The sequence below is a fragment of the Nyctibius grandis genome, chromosome 1 (genome assembly GCF_013368605.1).
Source record: "Nyctibius grandis isolate bNycGra1 chromosome 1, bNycGra1.pri, whole genome shotgun sequence".
Classification (NCBI taxonomy): Eukaryota; Metazoa; Chordata; class Aves; order Nyctibiiformes; family Nyctibiidae; genus Nyctibius; species Nyctibius grandis.
Window position 1 is genome coordinate 18,597,894 of NC_090658.1, and position 26,607 is coordinate 18,624,500.

Sequence of the window (26,607 nt, forward strand, 5' to 3'; positions counted from 1 at the left end):
GCATGACCCCACTCTCAGGTGTGAGGTCTTTTAAATTTAAAAGAGGTCAGACTCAAGCTGTGATTGTTTTCATCAAAGTCTCCCTGTCTCTCCTCCTTAGATACATACCTATTTTACAGAGGGTGCAAGAATTTAATATCTTTGAAATTCTCTTCCCCCTGCTATATTTGGTTGGTCAAAGTGTTAAAGGTGGTGAGCTGAAAAGGACGGATGGACAGGCCGACAGAGGGACTGTATAAGATTTGTTTCCTTCAAAAATCAGGCTCTGAAAGAGACATATGTGAAGAGGAAGGGCTTCGTTGTCACTCCCGTCTCTCCAAACAGGTACCCCAGGCTGGTCACTTGCTCTCCCAGCAAGGTCACAGAGTGCCAGAGTCAAACTCTGGGACAGCTGCTGGGTGGTGAAAGGAGAGAAGAGCAGACTCGTGTCTGGTATGCAGGGAAGGAAAAAGAGGAGTCAGTAGAGGTGGCTATGGAATCATCAGCTCCCTGGAAACAATTCACCACCACCAATATCTACATCAGTTTTCACAGACTCTTACCATAGGCAACACCGGGCTGGGAGGGAAGTTTGAGTTCCTAGAAAAGAGTTACAAGAGTCAAACTGGGAGAGAGAACAGGCCTTTTCAGAGCACTGGTTTGCAGATGTGGCAGAAGTCAGGCACCAACAGGAGCACTTGCCCAGTGCACTGCCCCACAAGATGCTCAGCACCCACACGTCCCAGTCTATCTCAGTTCAGTCAAGCCTGTTACACCAGTTCTGAGTCTGTGCAAGCAGACATCAGGAGGTCTGAGACTCTGGCTGCTCTGGGGTCACTGCCTTCCCTGAGCTGGCCCTGCTGGCACCAGCAGCAGAGAAAGGGTAACTTGTCTCACTCTGAGCATGCCAGGACTAACCTCACCACACAGAAGACAGGGCTGCCCTGCCTTGAGCCACATAAAATTTTCACCTGCTTTCTCTTTGCCTAGTTTAATACTCAGCAATAAAAATAGCATCTGGGCTATTAAAAGGCAACATCTTTTAAATGCCTGCAGACTGCCTGAAATTGAGCTGGGGTCACCATTCCTTCTGAGACTTGCTTAGTAGTAACATTCAACATTTGAGTTTTGCTTTTGGTAAAGAAATTAGGCAAGCCAGTTGCTATTTTTATAGCATCTGGGTTACTATATAGGTGAATGCTGCAGAGACCCACAGGAAAGGGATCCCCAAGCTTGGCCTAGCTCAGAAAGGTGTGTGAGGGTCACAGACTGTCCTGGAAAGACCTACCTCCTCCCAAGGCTGATCCGTCTAGTGCGTGACTCATCATGGTGAAGGCAGTCCAGCCCAGAGCACAGACTTCTATTTATTTTCCATTACTAAGGAGTTGCCTTAGTTGGTTCTAGACTACTTTTGCCAGGGGCCAAAGCCTAGAAAGCAATCTCATTAAGATATGGGCCTATGAGGCAAGAGCCGCAATCACCTCCATCATAAAGCTTACTGAAGGAAAGCCGCTGCACATCTGATGCTTGAAGGTCATTTGGTAAGGCTGAATGCTAGGCCTTGCTCTTTACACGAAGCACACCCAGATATTTATATTAAAATGTGATAATAGCTGCCTTTGCATGAACTAAGATACCATTTTTCCACCAAATTTATCTTCAAGGCCTCTCTCATACCCACAGGGAGCCCTACTAGCCTGTCTGTGAGATGGCTGGGTGAAAGGATCAAGGCCGTTCACTGCTCTTTGCTTCTCTAAGTCCCTCTCCAAGCAGAATGGAACCTGATCCGTCTGGTGTCCAGCTGGCACAACATAAGAAACTATATAACAGCTCTTAAGGAAAACAAGCTCTCAGCCCTTCTTTCACTAAAGAGAGATTTTCCCACAATCTGGCAGGGCATATCTCACAATTATTGCTCACTTGTGTGGCTCTGTACCAAAGCTGAGACCCTCGGTGGCTGCAAACGAGCTATTGCCCTGTTCTGCAGTGGCCACCCCTATGCATCCGACTATATGTCTGATCCTCCTCAACATGGTGCTTAACACTCAGCTGTGTCTTCCCAACACGCTTCTAGAGTACGTTAAAATCAAATCACCACATTAGTTATCTTGACATTAAATTGTTAAAACCTGACACACTGTAAGTCTGGGGCCTATAAGCAGTACTTATCATCTTACTCATTGTAGTCTTGATTCTTCATGAAAATTCGTAAGAGAAATTCAAATTCTTGGTCCTCTGTTGTAGCAGGAACAACAGCATACGTTCCCAGGCTCAACATAAAGTAGTTGGTCACATCTCGAGTCAGGGAAAAATTTTGTTTCAGAACTTTGGAGTTCTCCTGAAAGAAAAATATAGGTGACTATCTCCCCTCCATGTCAGGAACCAAAGTAAATCAGCAAGTGCACCCACAGCAGCCTTACATTCCCACAGCTCTCTAAAAATACACTGCATCTGATAGGCCTTAACCTCCCCAGTGGCATGAAAAGCCCATCCAGGTGACAGACTTTGTTCAAGGACACATCAAAAATGCACAAGGGTGGAAGAACTGAAAGAAACAGAAGGTGAAATGTATGTAAGTGGATTTGAAGAGAACTTCAATTAACATTAAGCAGAATTGAGTTCATGAAGGAATCAAGGATGAATACTCTTACTAAAACTTTCCTGAGATCTAGCATGACTCAGAACAGTCAGGGAGCTCAGTGAGCATCTCATCCAGTTGAGGATGCTTCAAGAATCACAACCCAAACCTATCAGCAAGTGTCACAAGACAACAGAACATTCTGATCTTTCTTCTGTTATTCCAGTATTTTTGCTGAGATGAAACAAATATAACGCAACAGCTATTACTATGATGACATGTAAAGATAGCATAATAAAAACCCCTTACTAAACATATTCCCCAAAATACATCAGCATGTATAAATTCCATTTAGAATGGTTACACAGCGTGGCAGAGTTATTTATGAGCCATGCCTTTGGGAGAAAATAACATAAAACTGCTATTTTGGGAGGAAAAAAAAAAAAGAAGATGACTACTGTTACAGATGGCTGGGAGGTATGTAGACTGCCAAGTATTATGGGTCAGATCTCAAACAGATAGAAATGGGCAGTGCTGCAAAGAAATAAATGGTGTAATCTTTTTTTTTTTTACTTTTGGGTCCCATTCCACATTCCTTCTAGTAAAAAGCAGAAGCAGATTAATATCTCCATGGAGTCAAAACCGGTGTGAGATAAGAATCAGCCTCTATACATTGCTCAGCTCTATCACACAACATTAAACTTCCCTCACAGCTATGTATTAGTGTTCCACGTCTATATTTAATAAAAGGCTTCCTCGAACTATCAGATATGTCCATTCTGGTTTGCATCCTTGCCTGCACTGCATTCCCGTCTCATCCTGCCAAGGCATAACACCCTTTTTACTTCACAGCAACAATTTGATGCATCTCAAAAGGTACTGAACAATGAATGATGCTGCTAATGAATAATGGCAGTGACAGCAGTTGAGGGATGAAGAGTGACACCACATGAATCTTAGCAATTGCACTTTCCTTGCACAAAGAAAACCCCTTGTAAACTTTTGCGTAAAGATGCCATCTCTGCCCTCAAGCACTGAGGCTAGATGCTGGGAAATAAACCAAGGGAATAGCACTGTACGCCTACCCTGGTTTTAGCTCCTGGACTTGGACTTTGCTGCTACCAGGACAGGATGCTAGGCTGGCTGTGAGCAGCTGGTAGATCAGTTCTCATGTTAAAATACTTATGCTGTGTCCATGGTGGAATATTTTCTGTATAATCTGCTGCGTGGATTTGTACCAATAACATTACACTACTAAAAGTTATGAAGTGACAGAGTAGCATGGCAGTCCCCTTTCTCTCATTGACCAGGTGCCCCACAGTAATCCAGTGCCCCTAGTAATGGCCTGCTCTGGCCTTCAGCTCCTGCATAGGAGATCATCTGAGATCAGAAGCCCAAACTAAGCCTGAGATGAGCCATGGATTGACAGCCCAGAGAGGCCATGTCTCATTGAATTTCATCCATCCTTGGGAATATACTGAGAGAGAGAAAAACCTAAATGAAAAAACCTGAGCATCAACTCGAGGGGAGGAAAGAAATTTTAAATATGAAGCAAGAACAGAGCCAATCTGTCCTCTCCTCTACTTCCTGATTAAACAACCTGTTTTCAAGGGACCCAGGACCTATGCCGTCACCTCCCAGTGAGGGTTCTTTCTGCAAAACTGAGTAACTAAACAAGGTGGGCACGCACCATGCAAAGCAGGGATCTCCAAGTCTGGTGACTGTCGAGGGACAGCTGATGAGGATGCTGAAAGCAGCAAGTTCCCCATTTACTAGAAGCAGCAGCTCCTTCCAAGTGGCACAGCTGGCCCCCTGGAGGCCTGCAGGGTTGGTATCTGCACCAAGCAGAGGATCTCCTTGCATAGGGATAGTGAGTTCCACTTGCTGGAGGGATGCTCTTTATATTACATCTTTTATTTCTCAGATGCTGTTTTTTATGAGCTACAAAGCCATGTTCTTCCTTTATGAGGAGCTGTTAGACTTATGGCATCAATTATTCAAAGTCTGTGACTAGAGCAAACCTCTCCAGTGATCAGCAGAATGTGAAGTTAGGGTTATATCAATCTCTGCTTCCTTTTGTTCTTCAGGTTAAGAACTACCCCGTCCTACCCCCCTCAGCCTACAAGAAAAAAAATTTGGAAAAAGCTAGCATCCATCTTCACTAACAATTGTGCTTTCAGTAAGCCTGGTAATACTCCGATACTAACTGCCCTTGAAATGGCACCACCCTGGACAATCACCAAGAAAAAAAAAACCCAAGGAAATTGTGGTGGAGGTCACAGGTATCTGAGTGAATTGCCTCTGCACTGGTCTTGAGGAAAGCCTTCCATATATTTTGCAAATGGGTTTTACATGGCATTTCTGTGATAGAAAAGGGGAGATGAGTAAGACAGGCCCATTTTGGGGAACAAGAGGCCATTCTGTTCCCTACTAGACCTGGAGTACTGCTCAGGCACTGTGGTTAGTGCTGGCTGTCATGCCTTATGCTGGGCCAGCAAGGCATGTCACCAGTACTGCTGGGCATGGACAATATTGCCCCAGCATCTCTTGTAACCTGTGGACCACCTGGGTTTCACAGGGCTATTTTGGGATGCTACAGAACCAAAAGTTCAACCTTTCCTCTTTTAAGATATGAATAAAGGAAACTAAGCATGCCTAACTACTTTTCCTGTGCTGTTCTAAGATAGAAGGCATCGAGAAGTTCACTCCAAATACTGATTACTCTACTTTTACAGCCCAAAAAGGCAATTCAGTCTTTCATTTCCGTGTACAGGTATAATAAGCCACACAGAAAACAACAGTGCCTACATGATACCTGATTGTGCTTACCATGGTGATCAAAAAGCCAATCTTCAGGTTTTTTGCATCCTGCATATCCTCAGGATGTTTTTGCATGAGTGAAATGACTACATTATAGGCTTTTGGGTCATAATGTGGCACTTTGAGGAAATACTGAGGGTTTGTTGAAACTGCACCTGCTGAGAAAATGTTAATAGATTAATAGTAGCCACACAGATGTCCCAGTAGTAGCCTATTGTGTAAGATCTTGCTTATATGGGCCCAGAGGAATAGGTAGCTACTGTTCCAAGATGCTTTCAATACAACACAGCACTGCAGTCTCTACGTTACCAGTAGGAGTTGAGGCATCTGGAGTTAAGCTAATTGCCCATTAATCATTCTAGAAATCTCTGGCAAAGTCATAAAAGTCATGCAGATTTCTCAACCCACCCTACCTGTGCTTCACCTACATGGCACACTTCCCGAGGCAGAAAAGCAGTGATTTTCAATCAGCTATCTGACCCAGTGGCTGAGCTGAAAAGGACTGTGTCTTGGAGATCATAAACACATAAAAGAAAAAGACAAAACGGTCCAAAGCTATCCTCCCCTTCCTTCCTGTTAGTGTTTGTGATGGACAAGACAGTGTTGAGCACCAGAGGGAAAAGGCTTCTTCTTGGCCAATGTTTTGGTTAACAGGAAGCATCCCTGATAAGAAAGCAGTAAAATGTCAAAACTGGGGAAAAAGGACTGAGATGGCAGCATCTGCTTAAATCAGTCTAGACTTTAAGCCATGTAGCTGTGTTGGATGGCCTCGAAAGCTGCCATTTAGCCCAAGATTGCAGCTGGTCAGAAACTCAGAGGGCAGGTGGCAAAACACAGCTCCAAGGAAAATGGCTCTGCCCACACTCTCAGTTCAGCCCCTGCACCTCTTTGCTCAGTCCCAGTGCCCGTGGTGTGCAGCAGCACAGGCATTGCTTTATTATCACCCCTTGAGACATGGTGATCAAGGTTATGAGGAGCAGGCTGAAACCTGTAAGCTGAAACCTGTTTGTTGCTAAGTCAGGGATCAGCATTGCAGAAAAAAAAGCAGCTCCTTCATTGATCACATGCTAACATTTCAGATTAAAAACACAGAGCCCATATAGTGATGAAGCTGTAGAAAAGTAAGATAAGATAAGATTAAAAATTTAAACATACTACTAATAATTGGAGCTCACAATGCCAGAAGAGTCCTTGCACAGACAGTAAAACCAATGGTCTTATCTGCTCAAAGGCCTTTCTACCTTCAAAAATAGAGCTTTGTAGCACAATCATTTCATATCCATTTAATTTCAGAGTATTTCTCGCTCTGTAAAACCAGCCACATATTTGCCAGACCAGATTTTCTGATGAGGTCCCCAGTAACATCTACTGCAACTGGCTGAAAGAAGATAGACAAACACATTTTGATTTAAATAGTTTAGGGATTCTAAATCAGAATCCCCTGTTTTAACTCAGCAGCCAGTGCTGCTGCTTTGTTTCTGCTTCTTTAGCTGATAGGTGCTGTAATGGGAAAGGGCAGGCATTAACAACCAGCAATCAATATTTCTGCAATTTGGTGCTCAGAGTGAATGTTTCACTGTGAGCACCAGTGGAGAGGAGGAGAGGACTGGGTCACTGTAGTGAGTGTTCACTACCTGGGGAATAATTGTTCCTGCCTGTGGCAAGGACTGGACTCCACAGGTTGATGTGCTGTTCCATGGACCATGTTGTACAGTGCTCAACTCCAAAGTCCAGAAACGTTGGGGTGCTGTTACATATATAGAGCCAGGAAAACTGCTCCTGGAAGTTTTCACAGGACATCCTGCAGAGAAGGAGGAAATCTCACCTTTTAGTTTGAGACACCGGTCAGGTACTCACGTTCACCCCCCATGTCTTCAAAAGGGGATTACAGAGAGCACTGCAGGCTGTAGATGAGCTAGCTTATACATTGCAGAAGAGGTCAGCTCTCAGTGCATTTGGGCTGCCCTAACTGCACCCAAAGCCCCAGGGCATGTTCAGTAGTATAGAGGTGGAGCCTAGCTATCTCCAGCACATCTCTGCCACCGCACCTTGCTTTGTCCCTCTGAAGTGTCCTGCCCCACACTCAAGGTTTGCTCAAGCCTGCAGCATCTATCTCAGACCAGCCTGCTGTTCCCCTGCTTTCCTCAGGGCAAGTGTGCACTTTCTGAAAAATAATAGCTTTTCTAAAGGATGGCTCACACATGGCTAAAATGGATTTGAGAGTAATCAGAAGCAGTGAAAAATCATAAGCACCTGCAGAGCAGTCAAGCACACAAGCTGTATGACCTGCTCAGCCACTTGTGCCCTCCAAGCACCAGCCAGTCCAAGGTTCAAACTAGGTGCTCTATGGGGAAGGGCAGTGTGACAAAATGACAGGTCTCAGAGAGCTGTATTTTTACTTCTCTCACTTTTCATTTTTTTCACCAGCTTGTTACTTTACCTTGGCCAGCTCCATTTCTCCAGGTCCTGTTTCCTCTGAAACCATGGGGTCAGAACAACCTCCAATTTGCTCTTTGCACACAGCTAACACAGGGTGCCTTGAGCCATTACTAAGAGCAGAGAACTGCCTAAATGACTCTTTTTTTTCATAATGAATGCAAACAGAAAACCTGGTAGACAGAAGGATCGATAGGGAAATACCAGAATTCTCCATCATCCTTATTTCTCAGGAGGGCTTCTCTGCGTTTAGGCTCAACATGGTCCCACTGAGGAGAGCTGCAAACAGGAACAAATCAACAAGCAGATGTGAAGCACAATTTCCTATCTCTCTGGCCAGCACATTCCTCTAACCAACCCATCAAGTCATGAGGGATGAGGAGGGGTAAGCAAACTGCATGTTGGGAACAGGACTGTGCTCGATACCTTCATAGCCAAGGCCAGCAAAGAGAGCTTTGAACCTTTGCTGTGCCTGTCTGAGTTGCCCACCCTGGGACAGGGAATCCTGTCTCTGCCTTCCAAGCCCTGGTCACCTGTCCCCATGATGGAGAGGTTAGTGAGGTACCAAGGCATAGCACTCTGAAGTGCTGATATTACATTGATGAGTAGAGAGAACATTAGCTAGTCAAATGTATTGTTTCCAAGCAGCATGTTTATAATTAAGTGATAATTGTACTTTCTGCAGAGTGTAAGATAAATAAACAGCATGAATCAATAATTTATTGATTTATGCAGCTTACCTATGAACACGCTTTACTGACATTTCAATTACAGTTAGGATTACAGTTCACCCTTCCAAAAAATGGGAGGATGCTGTCTGAGCAGATAGCTATTATCCCAGCGTTAAACATGTCTGCACCACCCGCGAACCCATCCAGATGCAACACGCTATGCTGACTTCTCAGCAGAGAAGTTACGAGTGTTCCTAGCAACAGGGAGAGATGGGATGCTATTAAATCACGTGAGTGTCACCTGATCATCTTTCTACTCAGGAAAACACTGATGCAATTCCACCAGGAAAACTAACATCTATTTATTTACAAAAGACTGCTGCAGCCTTCCTCTGTATCATTACTTTCCTCAGCAAAGAGAAGTTAGCTTAGCCACACAGCAGCAAAGTGGTCCTTGCATCTCCAAAGCTGTGTGCAGGATCCAAAAGATCAGTTCAAGCCACCCCGTGGCATTTTGCCTTCGCAATAACCAAGGACCCTTTTTGTCTCTCTGTGTTCAATACTGCATAAAAATACTGCGCTACTCTCATGGACTCTGTTAACAATCTTCTTCCCAGATTCACACTCATGGGAGGGGAAGAAGGAGCAGGAAGGTGGATGCACAATTGCTGCAGGAGAATTCAATAGAAGCAGTCAGCCAGTGTTCAGGGGCATGGCTGGAGCTTACACAACAGGTAATAACAACTCTTTCATCCATGACTTACCTGGAGTTACCCACTGGGAAAAATGTACACATAGACAAAACTGGATACTTGAGCTAGGCCTAGTGGGGAGCACATATAAAACCAATGCTGCATTAGTTTTCCCTGGATTGGATTTCTGTGGGCGGTTGCTTTGCAGATGGAAATAATGCTTATAATGAATTGATTTAGAAATGTCTGCTTCATTATGAGTGCAAGGCAGAGGTCCTTTACAATAAGCCTATAAAAGAGTGATTCTCCTTATGAGATTAAAGCTTTAAGACCATACTTATCACTCCAGGGCCCCTTCCACTCCCCATGGCCCCATGGATTCCAGATCCTGATGAGATGCTTCCAGCCATTCTTGTAGCGTATCTGCAAAGACAAAAGAAAAGTAAACTCAGTTACAGCTTTTCACAATTGTGATATTCAGTGAAGAGATGGATAATAAAATGGATCTTCTATACCTTGGTGGTATGGTTTAACTTCTGATCTCATTTGACTGCAGCTAAAAATCAGTGCCTTTTGCTACGTTGTAAAGGAATGACATGTGGGAGAAAACTGCGCCCATTTTGCTTTCCCGAGGACAGTGAATAGCTGACACAGAGGGAAGGAGAAGCATTCCTGCCATATCACGTGACTTCAACAACCTTGGGAAAGTCTGGTGCCTAATCCTGCACATCTGACACTGAGAGTCAGCAAAGGCAGAGACTTTGAGGAACCAGGCCACCAGACTGCCTGGAGTGAATGTCGACAGTCAGCACGGAGAGATGATGATAAACAGAACCTACCAATGTTAAACAGTCTCTGTATCTACGGTATTGTGGTTTCCAACAGCTGGACTTTTGGTGCTTTTCTCCTCTTGCTGTCACTGCTTTAAGCCAGAAACAACTCACTTTCACCAGTGAAGCTGAAATTGTGGAAGTGGAAAGGAGAAGCAAAACATTTTGTTTCTGGCTCTCCTTATGCTCACAGGCAGTGTTGGAAACAAATGCCATGGCAGTCTCTTCCCAGGCAAAGGCCCAGCCCCTGGCCAGCCTCAAATCATTTCCCCACAGGACACCCCCCTGGGTGCGTTGGCATTTCTGAACAGTGGGGCAAAGACTGTTTCTCCTCGCTGCACACATCATTCATGAGCAGCAGGAAGCTGAAACAGCCTGCTTCCTCTCCAACAGGATCTGGGATCCTTCCACCCTTGCCTTGGGGAGAGCCAGCTGGGACCTTCTCTGGAGCCTGGAAGACCCCATCCTTCCATTTCAGAGCCTCCTCGCTACAAGCAAGCATCCTCCAAGAAGCAGCACTCTGACTATGATGATGGCATCGAACATGCCATGCCATGAGGGGCTATAAACCAAAGCCAGGCTCATATGAGAAACCATTAAAGAGACAGGGAGAAGGAAGAAAATAGCTTCGGGAAAACAATAACCCCTTTCCAAAGTACTTTAAGTTCCTAGATTAAAATGCGTTGTAGCTGTCTTACTTGATAGCATAGCCATTGTTTGGTTTCCTTCTTGGCCTTGCTCACTGTTAACACTCCATGTGTGCACTACAGCTTACTGGGGTAAGCTATGTTCTGACTTCTGGTTGTAAAAAATCCTTCAGTTCTTTTGATCTGTGTGATAAATTGGTCCTGTTTTCAGATCAGCAATATTAATATCTAGCCAGGAGAAGTTCTGCATGAATAGAACAACTTCAAATGGTGGAGAAATGCTGTTCTTGAACGAGTGAGTTATTTACTTTTCACACAGTGATTTTTGGCAGCTTGTGATTGAGCTGAACAAATGTAGATTTGCATCATATGACAACTGCCAGAATTTCAGCCAGTGCTTCTACTCCCATTTGAAACAGAAAAGTGAATTTTTTAAGAGTCAGTATGGAATGAAAATCCCCAGAAATGCTGTTTTTGCTGTTGAAGTGTCCCAAAACAAAAGCGAATTTAAGCTGCATTTTTCCATTAGAAAAAATGATAGGATTCAGATATCCTCCCTCTTCCCATTGTGCCAGAATCCTTCCATCTCCTAGAATTTGCACTATGCAATTTCAACAACCCCTCCTAAGCACGAGGCTAATTAAAATTACTCTGAATGGAACAGCAGTGTGACTACCCTGTAGTGGATCACCAGGACAAGATCACCAGGCATGAACAAGTCCTTGATCTTACCTTCACAGCTCCTGTGACAGTGTAGGCATGACCCTGTACAATTCCATTCCGCAGCTCTATGTTCCTCCTCAGCTGCAGAAGGGAGAAAGCACAGCTTTTAGCTCTCTGCCATGCTGCAAAGGAATGGCCATCAACTCCCAGAACTATCATTTGGTACGCAGAAAAAGAGATTTGGTTTTGACTACAGCAGTATCTCAGATTTAGTGCCTCCATAGGAATGTGACTGTTGTTCCCACTGCAGCCATAAGTAGTCCAGTAAATTTAGCAAAACTACAGGTCTTCATATATTTGCAAGTTCTTCAGTGGTCCAGAGCTGCTGCAACTGCAGAATGACCTGGACTGGGTCACTGGGAGGACTAGAGCCCCAGAATTTCCCTGCCACCCACAGCCACCTGAGCTGAGGGGCTAGTCCTTGACTTGTTTGCAACAGCTGAGCTTTGTGTCCTGATGAACCAGGCACTACAGGAGCAATGCCGCACACTTCTCTTAAATGCTGTAAGGGAAGCCTTGGCAGCTTTTTAGCAAGGTACTTGCTGAGCATCACAAAGCCTTTTGCAACTTCTCAGCATTAATATCGGTAGCCTGCAAATCACAATGCAATAATAGCATCCTCTCACAGAAGAGAGGTGCATTTTGGCCTTGCTAGAATAGATCACAAAGCTATGAGGCCAAAATCAGCCCAGCTGCAAGAAGATACCAGTGGAATTAGCCAGGAGAGAAGCCACAGACCCCTCTCTGACAGACCAGTCCATCTAAATCTACCCAAAAGCCTTCACATTACTTCCTGTATAACCTTCTCTGCTTTCTGCTGCCAAGATCTCTCCATGCATCCATAAGCTGCAACTATTACACGGAGTGATTATGGACTTCCTTTTTCACTCAAAAAAGCAACCTTTATGCGTAAACATGGTAAACCAAGAAACGCATGCTCCTGGCTCTGTGACTCACCTGGCCTGAGGTGCTACACCCCATCAGACACTTTGATTTGTCAGCTGCTTTCAGTATCTCCTCCAGATCAGGAGGGGGGTCCTTCAATGAAAACTGCACTTGGACTCCACCTGTGAAGTCTACTAAAGCATCAGAAAGGTAGCCTCCGTGCAAGTGCTGGTAGGAGCCCCGTAACCTGGGGGAGGGAAACTTTAATTAGTCCTTATACTGTGTTTTAATAAAAAATGTACAGTGATGATTTCCAAAATGGACATGCACATTGAGGTGGTGAGCCTGGGGTGTGTAGACATTGGGGCCAGGTAATGAAAGCAAATACACGGCCAGACAGAACACATGCCCTGTGGAACGAATGAGGCAAAGAAGGACTTTTTTCTATGTATTCAGTCACATCTGAGGCAGCTGTCTAGAGTCATTTACAGACAGTGGAAAATAATAAGGTGCGTCTCATGCCGACGCAGACATTTTAGGGGGATGAGCTGCATCCTGAAGTGTCCAGTTTCCTCCTTCTGAACAGGAAGGGAGCCAAGGGTGTCTAGTTCCAATGGATGTTTCAGCCCAAATGGAGCTGAACTGTTAGTTTCTACATCATACTTTGTCATGACTCTTCACAAAAACAGCCAGTATCCCTTTTGCAAATGAGACACAGGAAGAAGACAGAGGTGAAGGTATTTGCTCATGCTTCCAAGGCAAGATAGAAACAAGTTTTCAGCACTGTTCCCAATTCACTCTGCTAGAGTGCAATAATAGGACAATAATTCAATATTGCCAACACAGTCGTTGTTTTTATCGTGTGCTTTTTATTGAGACAGCAAATAAACTGGAACATGCCGTACTTAGAGCAGGTAGAGTATGCTGTTAAACCCCATCATACACACTGTATTTAATGAATGTAATCAAATGAAGTCTGCGGCTAATTGTATTTTGAAGAGTTATCCTTGTCCTACACTGATGAAAAGAATTTGTCATGGGCACTGGGGAAAAACTTCTCAAATGGGAATCTTATAAACAGCATCGCTTGCAACTTTAATTTAATAGAGGATTGGTTTGCTTTGTAATTAAAATCTTATGCAGCAAATTGATACTGAATCCTGAGTCAACTTTTCTGAGATATCTCAGGGAAAAATGCATCCTATTCCTGAGTTGCTCAGATGCTGCTTTAACATTTGCTTATTCCTGACCAAATCTGCCAAAATAATTAGCTCTCTTCTTCAGCTCCTCTTTACTGCATTGCAAATCTTACACGAGCTTGATGGAGGGCATGTGCATCAAGTTCCAGCCCTTCATACTACCCCTAGCACAGGAATTTATGTTCAGTACATTTAATAATGGGCAGTGTTACAGACGCTAAGGGACCACATTCTGATCTCTTCACTCCTCAGAGGATTTTTAAAAATTATTATCTCTTTATTAATCATTATTAACCCTGCAGTACTCCGGGGACCTCAGCCAGAAGTCAGAGCTCTCCGTGCAAAGTGAGAGCTGACCAGGGACTCACAGGAGCACGTGTTGTGCCTGGGCATGTTCTTCAGTCATGCTTCCTCTCATTGCCTGCTCCAAATATCTGCATGATCTCTGATTAGTGACTGTAAATAGAGGTAATCCCTGCTTAGAGTCTGCAGTTTTAAACAGAGGAAAATATGGAAAGGAAAACAGAAGCAAAGAAGTTTGATTAAAGTAAGGAGATGCCCAGGCCCTTTTGTGTCACCAGTCATTGCCCTGTCCATTTTACTTCTCAGGCATTAACATCCCAGAGTTGGACCAGGTACATTTAGGTCTTCAGCCTGAGACCAACATCTCCAGGTTATATTGGCTCTGTGTTTGCACGAAGCCACAGTTTCTTACGTAAGTGCAGCACAACATACACAGCTGTTTGTTAGCCTGAACTCCTGCCTGTGTGCTTTGGTAAAGCAGAGGGTGAAACCACTCATAGAAAGCATTCAGCACTGGGTGGAAGAATAGACCAGGTATATTTACTTGGCATATGCTTTTTCCAGCAAGGATGGCCAGAATTCATTTGATGTTCGAGGATGTACAGACAGGTATCGTCCGTTTAGGAATGGCAGCTGGTCATCTATCACTACATCCACCCAGTCTCCATATTGCCAGAACTGGAAATTTAAAAAAAAAAAGGAGAGAAAAGAATGAGCCTCTTTTAAGAGCTAATATTCATGCCAAGCAACAGCCTCCTGAAATAGCACAGGAATTAATCTAAAGCATGGATATGTGCAAGTTCTCTCCTGAACTGCTTCAGGCTAACGGTCCATGTTGTTAAACAAGCTACCAAGTGGCTGGATTTCCCAGTGGCAGGGGAAGTCATTTGGGAACATAAATAGTCCTGCAATCAGTGGGAGGAAATATTCAACATGGGAAATATGCTAATATTATTGGGTGATAGCAAGCATTCAAGATGACAAAGAACAATCACGCAGATAATTCAGTGAACCTCAGTCCTCAGCTGCACTTGGATTTCCCCCTGCAGCACAGCTCTTGGTTGGAGAGCCTCTGTCAAGATCCAGTCTCTAGATTTTCTTTCCTCTGTGTTTCAATTAAGACTTTGACATGCTGTCATGGACAGGGACAGTGTAGTGACTAAAGACTCTTTTGAGGTGTTAACTGTCTCCTTGATAGATGAGGAGGACAGAGGTGGTCTCTCCAGCATGTGGACAGAGCAAGTGTTTCTCCAGCTGATCCAGCTGATGAAACCTTTCAAGGGAGAAAATAGGGAGAGAGATCTGTGGGGATGGACTAAAGGAGTCATTTCCAGAGTCATTAGCAGAGTAATGTAGCTTAGCATGATTCGCAATCATAAGAGGCCAAGCTCTTATATGCAGCAATGCTAAGGACTCCAGTGGAAGTATGCCAGCAATAGATTTAGTCTAGCATGATTTTATTTCAACAGCTTTGGTCAATGAAAAACCCCAAAATGAGCTGTTCTGTTAGAAAATCACAAGACCAGATCTGCCCAGCAGCAAAGAAACTTACAGTCTGCTAAGCCAAAAGCAGGTTTGATCCTACTTATGTTTTGCCTCACCCCAGCCTCTTACTTCCTACATTAGTGGCAGCAGGAGGTGGCAGGGTTGGACTCTCCAAATCTGAGCTCCAGGAGTGGTTTGAGGCTTCTGCTTGATTTTGGCAGGATGGGGTTTGAGGAAAAGCCTGCCACTGGCTGTCCTCTGCCCAAAAGAGAGACAGGCAAAAGGACAATCTGAAAGGAGGTGTCCTTTCAGTCACCTAACACGCCCTCCTGTCTCCAGTCAACACCTGACAGCAGGTCTGTATGGAGAAAAGGTGTGACATCCAGCCACACCTCCCCATGGTGCTTTATGTGTAAACACAACAGGTAAACAAGAAGAACAATATGGAACTGGCTATGGGGATTAATGCAGTTCAAATCATCTGAGTGACATTTTCCAAAAGCCAAGTTCCTTGGGCATCTTTCGTAGGGAGTTCAAGCCTGGAGGCCTTCTGAACACAGCACTGTATTTTTCTTCATCTGGATAAAGAGAGCTTCTTTGTCCTGACTGCTGCAGACTTTCAGATTGTGGTCTCATCTGAGCTCACAAGGACATGAAAAGCCAGAATGGCAATGAGAAACCTCATGGAAAGTCCTAGGATGCTCTGGGAGTGCAAGAGCGGTACAGGAGAAGCCCTTCTCCCCCATATGCTTTCAGAGAGGGCCAATGCCTTCACTTTTTGTTTTGAGAGTCTGGCTTCATGAAATTTCTTTATACCCTCAGGTTTAAAGTACTGCAGCTGGGAACACGACAGTAAATGAAACAAAGAATCCCTATTTAGACAGGCTGCAAAGAGGGAGGTTCTTCGCTTCCACATTTGTGGTGAGCCTTTTAAATCAGGACTTTATTTTCCTGGACTTAGAAGAGGAGGAAAAAGAAATGGGCAGTTGCAAGATAACAACACGTCTAGGGTGCTGCTGGTCGGAGGGGGAATACTGTGTGGTTATTTTGCCTCCTTTTTTCCCTTCCTTTACAGGGATCTTAGAGAAATATAGTTCTGGATGTGAGCAAGGTGAAAATCCCATGCCTTTCAACTACTCTCTTTTGCATGGTGTTAGAAGGCACCTTTTGGATGTGTCCTGAAACACAGGTCTTGACCACTTATGGCCTTTAAAGATTTCATCAGTTTCTTCCTGAGAGCAGGGACATTAACACTCAGGGCAGATCTCCCCCTGTTTTGAGTTGATGCACTGTGCCATAACTGCCTGTAGTCCCTGCAGAATATTTCTGTTTTTTTCCAAGACTGAGCTGCTGCTGCTCACTGTCACAACGCGTGGCATACCCTGCCTCACAGGCATCAGAGTTTCTGTGGCAGAGAAAGTGATTCCTATACAAACAGGGGACTAACTTAATCCCTGGTGAAATAACGTCATTGCAATTATTCCCTAGATAAAAACATCACTCAACTACAGCTGATGAAGTGCTTAACACCCTTAACTCTTGCAGCCGAACAGCCAGTGTTGTTTAGAAAAACTGGAGCAGCTCTTTGTATTCCTGAGAGGCAACATGCTCCAGATTCAAAAAGGTGAAAAAAAGTTATAAGTTAAAATTTTTATATTAGCATATGATATGCCTTGTTTGCAATTCTTCACTGAACTGGGGACTGGTGGCTTAGCCTGTGGATGGCAGTAAAATATCTTTGATGGAATAATTGAAAGGCATTGCTGAGAAGAATTTCCATTCAGAGTAGCTTTCTCAGGGGTTTATTGCTCAAGGAAAGCCAGAAACAGTTGCATTGATTTGCAGATGAGATGACAGGGAAAACATTTTCAAACACTGTAAGGTATTTATACTGCTTAAGATGTAAGGATTGCTCCTAACTAATCTTTTCAAAGCTCTCATGAAAGACAATCTAGCTTGCATCCTTTTAATGTGTTTTAAGCGGACTAGTGTGCCTTCAGCTGGTTTATCTCATACAGTGCACCTCTGCATGCTGGAAATAGGCCAAGACAGAAACATCTGGTATTCTGAGGAGCAAAGGAACAGAGCAAAATTTAGACTGCGTGTGAGATAACACTCCTCGGTGTTGCTCCACGAGAGCTCCAGGGCATCAAAGAAGTCTCACTGCCAGAGCTCTTCACTTGGTACTGAACTACGTATAACAAAACAGACATGTGAAAAAAGGGAATGACGAACGGCCGAGTATTTACCGATTTTCTCTACATCCAGTTTAGCTTCTGGAGCTTAATGGTACTGCAAGTGCTTCTAATCCCACTAGATATTTGGTTGACTCAGATACAAGCAAGCAGGGCCTGCCAGTTACTATCCCAGTCGCCCTCCTGGGAGATTCAGAGAATTTCAAGAGTTGGTAGAAAGTGAGATTTAGTAAAAAGCCTTGCTCCTCTCTCTGAAAGAAATCTCCTTTCAAAATATCAAAAAGCCTGTTCCTCTGATCTGTCTCCAAGGATTTGTAATTTCAAGCCATTTCCACGGACTAAAAGGACAAGGTGAAGTATATGGGGAAACAGAAAATGAGTCCAAACAGATAAAGAACACAGGTGTGCTGACAGCCATAACAAGCTGTGCAAATCAAAGCAGACACCAGAATGCCATCTAAAACATATATATACACACAACTCTATCTGAACAGCTGGTATCTGTACCTCTGAGGTCATAACTTTCAGAAAAGGGCTTCAAATTCCTTGAAGTGTGATTGCACCACCTGGAGCACAAGGAATCAGTAGAAACTTTGGGATTTCCTGCAAAATTCTGAATTAGGACTCAGCACTGAAGAACCAAGGCATTCAAGGATGTCGAGATCTGGGACTGTAGTTTGGACCCCTATATAATCCAACCAGCCAAGCCCGAGCAGTACCAATATAGCAGAAAATACATACCCGGAAATGAAAAATCCCAGCATAATCATCCTGGAATCCTTGGTCCTTGGGTAAAACATTTTCCAAAAATCGCTTCTGCAATGTCAGGGAGCCCAGGGCAGCCAGCATCCAGCAGTCACCTCAAGGGAAGGAAGAATCCAATGCATTCAGTCAGTTACTTACTGTTGTGGACCATAACTAACTCTTTAGAAGAGTGGACTTCAACATCTAAGAATCAGCTTATTAAAAGAAACCAACATTCTTCTGTCTCTCTTCTTTCCCCAAAACCACTGAACCACTACCCAGTATTCACCACCAATGCCACCTGGGAAGCCTGATGCCACCCAGCCACCCTTTTCTATGATCCTCCTGTCTTTTGTGGTCATGTTGAGACTTGCAGTCTAGAATGTTTAGGAAATCTTCAAACCTCTCAGTAGGGTGAGAAATGAGAAGATATTTGTTTCTATATGGGAGCAGAGCTGCTCCCAAAGACAAACATGGTTATGGGCCAGGAGAAAAAGATGGAACAGATACAGGGTGCAGACACATGTCTGGGTAAATATCAGAGAAGATGGACGGAAATATCCATAGAAAAGAAAACACTGAGAGCCATCAGAAGGAGACAGGAAGAAAAGAAATTCAGTCCTACATATGTTGGAGCTGTGCCTACTTACCCCAGAACTCTGTTTGACCCTTGTACTTGAAGCATCTGCCTGATCTCAGTTCTATGCTTGTCCTTATATACGTAGAGCGTAGGCGCCATATATAAGTAACAGGGATTAGAGCTGCTGCATTTGGGAATCCTTTTAAATACCTGCAATAATCTGTGTGTGAACTTGCGTGAGTCTGGATTGACCTGTACTAATTGTTTACAGCAGCTACCATGATCCACGTGTTCCCACCAAGCACTCAGAACATAGCAAAGCAATCACAGGTTATTGCTTTGTGTCAATTTTGAAAACAGGAATATGACCTTACCTATTTCTCCTTGCATGATATCAAATCTGCTAACTCCATCCCTGACCAAATGAGGATTTCTCTGAAGTTCCTGGAAAAAAAGAAAATGCAAAGAGCAGTGTGGGTACTCAGCCTTTGCCAGCAGCGTGTTCCTGCCCCCTGAAGACCCTTGCTTGCCTAACCTTTCCACAGCTGAAAACTATTTGTCTTGAGCCCTGATGTTTTGTTACCTGCCACCAACAAAACAAGAGGAGATACTCAGGCATCTCTTCTTTAGTCTGCTCAGCTGTTCCTAGGGATGGGGACTTGTGGCTGGGTGATCACTGAGTCTTCTTTTGAGTTTCGCTAAAGCTACCAACACCTTTCAGAGAGGGCTGTGAGCCTGGCTGTGAAATCATGCAGTTTTCTAGGGGACAGTAGGGCAGAGACACAGAGGTTTCCAAGCAAAGTGGAGCAGGGTCTGTACTTCAGCTCAGCACTGGGTTTGGGAATGTTTTACTCTCTGAGCCTTTTGTGTTTCCATACAGCACTCAGACAGATCAGCCTGGGCTGCTTTTCATCACTTCTTGTGAGGAAGCTATGGAAAGAGGGCTTAATCTCTGGCTGCAAAATCCCACAGGCCTGGTTGACTTATTTTTAATTCAGGGAGAATCTTCCTTGCATTCCTTGAGAGTCTTGCTTGGGCAGTGAAGGAAGAAACACTTCAGAGTTTGTTCTCGAACACAGAAATGTGAACCATTCTCCCACTTGCATCTGCTGTTGGTCTGGGATATCCGAGTGCTTAGGTAGGAATGGCCCAAGCATCTCCTGTGAGTAACCCTTGGCACACTCCCACTGGGTAAGGCTCTGTTTTGAAAGAGCCATCAGCCTTAAATAGGAAAGTCACCACACACCTAAGAAAATTAAGAGATAAAAGGGAGAAAAAACATCCGAGTAAGAAAAATAATACAGTAGCTCTTCCTTAAGCAGGCCCTGGCATTTCTTCTCCCCAATCAATTTGACATGCTGCACAAAAATGAGACCAGCATGCAACATGACTCGTGATTCGCACAGTTGCGTAAGCTCAGCATTAGCAAACGCTGTCAGTTTTCTGAAATGGCTTCACGGTGATCAAACCCCTCTAAGAAGCTTCCTTGTCAGGGGAAGACGCAACACAACGTCACTGCTCCAGGCTGGTGGATAGATCATGCTCCCACAGCACTGCTGACACCAGGGAAAGCAGCCTGGGCAAGCACTTTCTTTCATGCAGCCATCCACACCTATACCAGGACTTCAGGGATTTGTGATAAGAGATTTACCCATAGCATGGGAGCAGGCCTAAGAAGTGGTGGTCACCGGCCGCTGTGGTTGGTCACTGTACAGGGAAGCAGCAGCTCTCAGCCCTTCTCCCTTCCCTTCTACATCTGTCCCAGCTTTATCTTCCCCCTGCCTCTACTTCCCTGTCAGCAGTTTGCCTCCCTCACCTGGGTGAATTCAAAACCTCTCACAAGAAGGAAAGAGTAACCTGCATCACAAGGCTCTGAGCTTGGCCTGTGCCCTTGTGTGTGTCTGACTTGCCAGGAGTCATCCCAGAAAACCAACAGCATAAAGGAATGGGTATTTTTGTTCCCCCATCATTTCTGAGGCTGTCGAAGTCTTAGTTGCCTCAGGCAGGGTGGCTGGACTCTGATGGATGTGCTACAGTGCATAGCTGACATGGGGGTAACCACCATACAGAAACACGAGCCTGAAACTAATGGGAAGGCAGTTGCATCTCATATGGGATTTATCAAAGAAAGGGCTGATGCTCTTCTCTGTGCCGGGACAATAAAGCTCTTAAATTCACTGTGGATCCTGCTAGCCTGTTACAGAGACCCGCTGAAGAGTCAGCCAATTAGATGTCTCAGCATATACCCTATTGCCCACCAAGACGTTCAACTCCCCATTAAGCAGATGGGGATGAGTTGAGTCATTAAGCAGGTTCCTTGCTGAGAGAAACCAGTAATCTTGTCTAAAACCAGAAAAGACATGATCTGAAGTCAGCCCCAGCCAACACGCCTTGACTGTGCGTACAGATGATTTTGTGGCTATCAGAGACAACAAAAGCTGAAGTCAGACACTCTCACAGTAATCCCCACCCACAACACACTAAGCTCTGCTTCCAGTGGGACACAATCCCCACAGACTTAGGGGGCAATAACTGGAAAGCAACACAGAGTGTGTGACTAGCCATGGAAAAGGGGCTGCTCAGCAGCTGTCCCTCTGCAGAAACCACGCGGCAAATGCAAGGTGAATTCCCACTGAGCTGACACCAGTGCCACTGGCTGAAATGGCAGCAGTCCTCGCTGCATGCACTGCTGTCAGAAATGGCAGGGCAGGTTTCAATGAGAGGTTTGTGCTTTTGAGTGTAGCCACCTCTCTGCAGACTTGAGGAAAAGAGGCAGCATGAGCACACTTCAAAAGGATGCACTGCACAGAACATGGTCTCTTTGCACAGCTTTGGGTGTGAGCCAAGGGCAGGGGACAAGCAGAAGCTGAGGCAAAGGCAGGAGGGGGCAGTGGTGGAGAATTGCAAGACCAGATAATCAGAAGAGCTCTGGAAGAGCGTGACCCCTGAAGTCAGTGGTGGAATGGCTGTTGCCTTGAAGGATGCTGTATGGAGCCTGAACTAAGTGCAGAGTGTTTCTGAAAGAGTTTAAAGAGGACATAACTGTGATGGGTGCAATGCTTTGGAAATCTGGGCCTTCTCAACCAGAAGGAAAGGGAGGAAAGGAAGTCTCCAATTAGCTCCTCTTCCTTCAAAGGCAAGAATACAGCAGTCATAAAACACCAGAAATTATCGTCTGTTATTGCAAAATACAGCTATGTACCAAGTTACCACTACACAAAACGTGTAAGCCTCACTATTTGCTAGTGCTCAAATCACATGACAAATAGAGAAACCACAGATTTAACTATGAGTCTGTCCAGAAGCAGTGCCATGTTTCACTGAGAAATTATGATGAGGCTTTGTGGCATTTTCGACGAGACTTTTCAGTTTTAGCTGGATGTGGAAAGAAGACGGAGCACAAGGAGGCATGTGGTCTCTTCTCAGAGTATCTATGAGTCCAGCAGTGAAGGCAACCATATGGGCTGCAAGTCAAGCGCTCTGCCTGAACTCATCCCCCCAGGACTAAGCTATCATCACTTGCTTTCCCTGGACCACTGAAGACTTCGTTATGTATTCAGAATAAAACAGAAGTTCAAGTTCAAACCAGTTCATCCTCTAGAGAATGGTCCTAGCACAGAAATACTGCTTATCCAAAGGGAAAGATGGAGAACTAATTTGAGAGGGAGAAAAGCAGCTCTCTGTACATACATTTGTCTCCAAATTTCTTTTTATAATTGCTCAAAATTTTTAGGGAAGAACAAGTCCCCAGAAGAAGCTGGAGGTGAATAGTGTAGGCCACATGCAGACACATGCAAATGACACAGTCAGACATTTTTGTGGAAAATTGGAAGTCTGAGGTGGGATTTCATAGGCAGCGTAGGCCAGTCTAACTGCAGGTTGCTGCTCAGTACGGTGGTCTGGCCGTGGCCACTTTCCCACATATTTCCCCACTGGCCCAGCATGATCCTGGGGGCAGGCACAAGGCCACTGAGGGTTGAGAGGCAAGAATGACTCTTTGCAGAGCTGCCTCCTGATCAGTTCACCTTAACCCTACAGTAAAATCCCAGCTCCACTTCTGTTCCTGCCATAGCACCACATCTTTCCCCTCAGCTGCACCTGTGATGGTCTCCCCTGCTCCAGCTCCACCTTCCTGACATGTCCTGCCATCATGAGCCACAGTGCTCCATGTTCAACACACACCAATTAAGAAAAATAAAAAGGCTGCTATTGATTGAAAGCCAAACTGTTCTCAGCTGGACAAATCTTAATTCAGCATCACTGCTGTACCTGTAATAGTGTTGCTCTGGATTAAGAAGCAAACATGGTATTGCAGTTCCCTGGGCTGAGGGCATTGCCTAGCAGTGTACTGAGGAGGGGTCAGGCACATCGCTGCCATACATCCTGTAACCACAGGAAACCTCCACAGAATAGCTAACACAGAAATAAGCCAGTTGGAGTAATGAGGGAAGGCAGAACAAAGGATGAGCTGCAGTGGATCATATCAAAGGTCTGCCTGTTGCAGTGCCTCGTCTCCAGCAGGTTGTAGAGGGAGCAGGATAACTGAGAAAGCCGAAACTAATGCTCCTCCTGCATATATCCTCCCACTCTCCATCACCCTGGGGGCTAAAGGACTTCCTAGGCTGGAGGCTCTATCCACCGTTTTGTGTTTATTAGACCTCATGGGAACCAGGAATCAATTTCCTTGAATCTGCCTAATCTTTTTTTTTTTTTTAAAAAGAACTCATATTCTGCTTTTCTTTGACATTCTGTTAGACAGGAAAAAACAGGCTAAACTCAAGGGGTTTGCTCGCACCACCAGAACTCAATTCCCTGCTTTACAGCAGAATAGATCAATTCTTAATTGCTTGTTTTCAACACAAATGCCTCAGTTGATTAAAAAAAACCCTCCTCTGCTCCAGCTCTCTCTCACAATTGAATGAGGTCCTCAGACTCTGCACAGGTGGGAAGCCCACAAGTGTGAGAGTAAAGTCCTGCTGGAGGACAGACTGTTGTCCAACAACCAGCAGAAACATAAACCAGATCATATTTTACCTGCAACCTGTTTGCTTTGTGTGGCTTAGTGCTAAAAAAAAAGCCAACTGCAAACAAAGGAGGTAAACAAGGGAGGTAGCCCTGTCTACCCTGAGCATTTGAGAGGCAGTTTTCTTAGAGGTCTTGAAACCTCTCACTCAGACCTTTCAGTACAAGTTTTCAAAGTGGCATGGTGTTACCAGCTATTCTCCTGTGGCCGCCACAGCCATATAAAACCCTGCTGACTGACTCCCCAGCCTGAGAAACAGGGAAGCGGGTGACTCAACAGGCCATGGTAGGAGCACTGCTTTCCCCTCAATAGGGATTCATGAATTACCGCCCACAACCAGCCCTTTCTGAAAGCAACAAGCTGCAGATACTATGCAAATAAACCCTCTTCATCTAAAGCCTGTGCAGAAAGACAGATGTAATAAATGGTGACGCACTGCAGCTTTCTTGGCCCAGAGATGAACTCTGAAGTTGAGGTCAGATGCAATCAGCTGAGTAGGCAAGGGCTGAGACAATGGCAGCCTGGAAATGCTGCTCCCATTCAATTACACTGATTGCACACGCACACTCAAAAATAAGGTGAATTGATTTTGATTTTCATTAAGGAGAAATACTGAACAGGAGCCAAGGACCTTGTGGTCCCTGGGAAATACTGAAACTGTGAACTCCACAATGAACAGCTGGCGAGTGGTTTTGGCTCATGCCAGAGAACGGCCCCACAGTGACAGACCTGCAGGTAGTGCAGGACAGCACCACCCCTCATCACCACACATTTCCCGTAACTTGCTTTATTAAAGCAGCTCATGTGACAATCCACATTTCTTTTTCTTTTTTTGTTTTGTTTTGGTAGGTTTTTTCTTCTTTCTTCCCCTGTGCTGTTAGAGCTAAGATTTTAGATTAACGTCAAACTGTTGTCTAATTTTTTTTGCTTGATTAAAATCTGTTGTTTTCTTCCCTCCAGCTACAGACAGGCCAAGGCTGATGCAGTAGGAACTCCAGCTCTGCTTATCTGTTTGGAAAGATCTTAACTTCAAAATGACTTCTTTAAAGGGTCCACTCTGGTTTAGTCAGTTCCTAGGTTCAAAATTCCTTAAAGTTGATGTTAATTCCTGGAAATTTCTGGGAATTAAACAAAATGCCAATAAACAAATAATCACCAAAAGCAGTGCAGAATCATGATAGGCACTCTGCTGCTGAAAAAAGGTTACAATTGCTTTGGGAAAGGACACAGGAAGAGAGGAAAAAATGTGAGCAAGTCCTTTTGCAAAATTACTGAATCAAATGACAAATCACTTTTCCCAGCAAACAAACATTGACTCAAACGGTATCATTTTTCCCAATGCTTTTTAGATGCTAAGTGCAGTAGCACAGTTCCCTGAGTCTCTGCTAAGGGAACAAGGTATCTCCCTTGCTCAAGTTCACATTAAAGCAACCTCTTTCTGTAGCTTCTATCCAAGGACTTCTTTTAGACCCTACTCTTTTCTTCCTCTGACACCCGACACATGAGACAAATACCCAAGGAGTCTATTTACTGATGCTGCAAACAGACTGCAGTGATGCAGAGGAAAACCCATGATGGCTGTTTCAGACAGTCCTTTCACCATGCACCCTCCTACAAGTCACATCAAAGGCACTCAGGGATTTCTCTCATGCTAATTCTCAAACCTCCATTGGTCACCTTCCAGCTTTTCCCTTTTTTTTTTCTGGTTGCCCCCCACACAAGTCATAGCCTATGTTAAACAGGTGACGCACTCTCCTACGCCAGCTCTTGCTCAGCAATCCTTCACCCCATAAAGTAGCTACAGGGTCCCCAAGAGACAAAGGGTGAGCAGCTGCAGGAGCAGTAGTTTGTGACCTTGAAGACCCTTCAGAAAAGCCTTCAGCAGCTTCACCCTCTGCCCATTTTAGCCTTATAAAGCATAAGCACTGAAGATCAGGGACTGTCCTTCATTAAGTTTGTAATGTGCACCATATAGAATCATAGAATCATTTTGGTTGGAAAGGACCTTTAGGATCATCAAGTCCAACTGTTAACCTAGCACTGCCAAGTCCACCACTAAACCATATCCCTAAGCACCACATCTACACACCTTTTAAACACCTCCAAGGATGGTGGCTCCACCACTTCCCTGGGCAGCCTATTCCAATGCTTGACAACCCTTTCGGTGAAGAAATTTTTTCTAATATCCAATCTAAACCTCCCTTGGCACAACTTGAGGCCATTTCCTCTTGTCCTATTGCTTGTTACTTGGGAGAAGAGACCAACACCCACCCTGCTACAACCTCCTTTCAGGTAGTTGTAGAGAGCGATAAGGTCTCCCCTCAGCCTCCTTTTCTCCAGGCTAAACAATCTCAGTTCCCCCAGCCGCTCCTCATAGGACATACCCTCTACATCCTTCACCAGCTTTGTTGCCCTCCTCTGGACTCGCTCCAGCACCTCAGTGTCTTTCTTGAAGTGAGGGGCCCAGAACTGGACACAGTATTCGAGGTGCGGCCTCACCAGTGCCCAGTACAGAGGGACGATCACTTCCCTAATCCTGCTGGCCACACTATTCCTGATACACACCAGAATGCTGTTGGCCTTCTTGGCCACCTGGGCACACTGCTGGCTCATGTTCAGCCAGCCATCGATCAACACCCCCAGGTCCTTTTCCATCAGGCAGCTTTCCAGCCACTCTTCCCCAAGCCTGCAGCGGTGCATGGGGTTGTTGTGCCCCAAGGGCAGGACCCAACACTTGGCCTTGTTGAACCCACACTTAGCCTTGTTGAACCTTAGCACTGTTGAACCTATCAAGCACCATCTTGGGCTATCCCTGGT

The 26,607-nt window shown here is 44.9% G+C and overlaps 1 protein-coding gene across 1 annotated transcript in view; it reads right to left on the minus strand.

Moving 5' to 3' along the window:
- CAPN13 (calpain 13) overlaps positions 1-26,607 on the minus strand; it is a 42,895-nt gene that overhangs the window by 13,477 nt on the left and 2,811 nt on the right. The window contains exons 2-12 of the mRNA XM_068413541.1: positions 19,142-19,211; positions 18,185-18,303; positions 14,308-14,441; positions 12,334-12,508; positions 11,386-11,457; positions 9,514-9,599; positions 8,018-8,092; positions 7,012-7,178; positions 5,387-5,532; positions 2,157-2,317; positions 543-579 (exon numbers count right to left, since the gene is read on the minus strand). Of these exons, the coding sequence (XP_068269642.1) occupies positions 543-579; positions 2,157-2,317; positions 5,387-5,532; positions 7,012-7,178; positions 8,018-8,092; positions 9,514-9,599; positions 11,386-11,457; positions 12,334-12,508; positions 14,308-14,441; positions 18,185-18,303; positions 19,142-19,211 (1,242 nt within the window). The remainder of the gene's footprint in view (positions 1-542; positions 580-2,156; positions 2,318-5,386; positions 5,533-7,011; positions 7,179-8,017; positions 8,093-9,513; positions 9,600-11,385; positions 11,458-12,333; positions 12,509-14,307; positions 14,442-18,184; positions 18,304-19,141; positions 19,212-26,607) is intronic.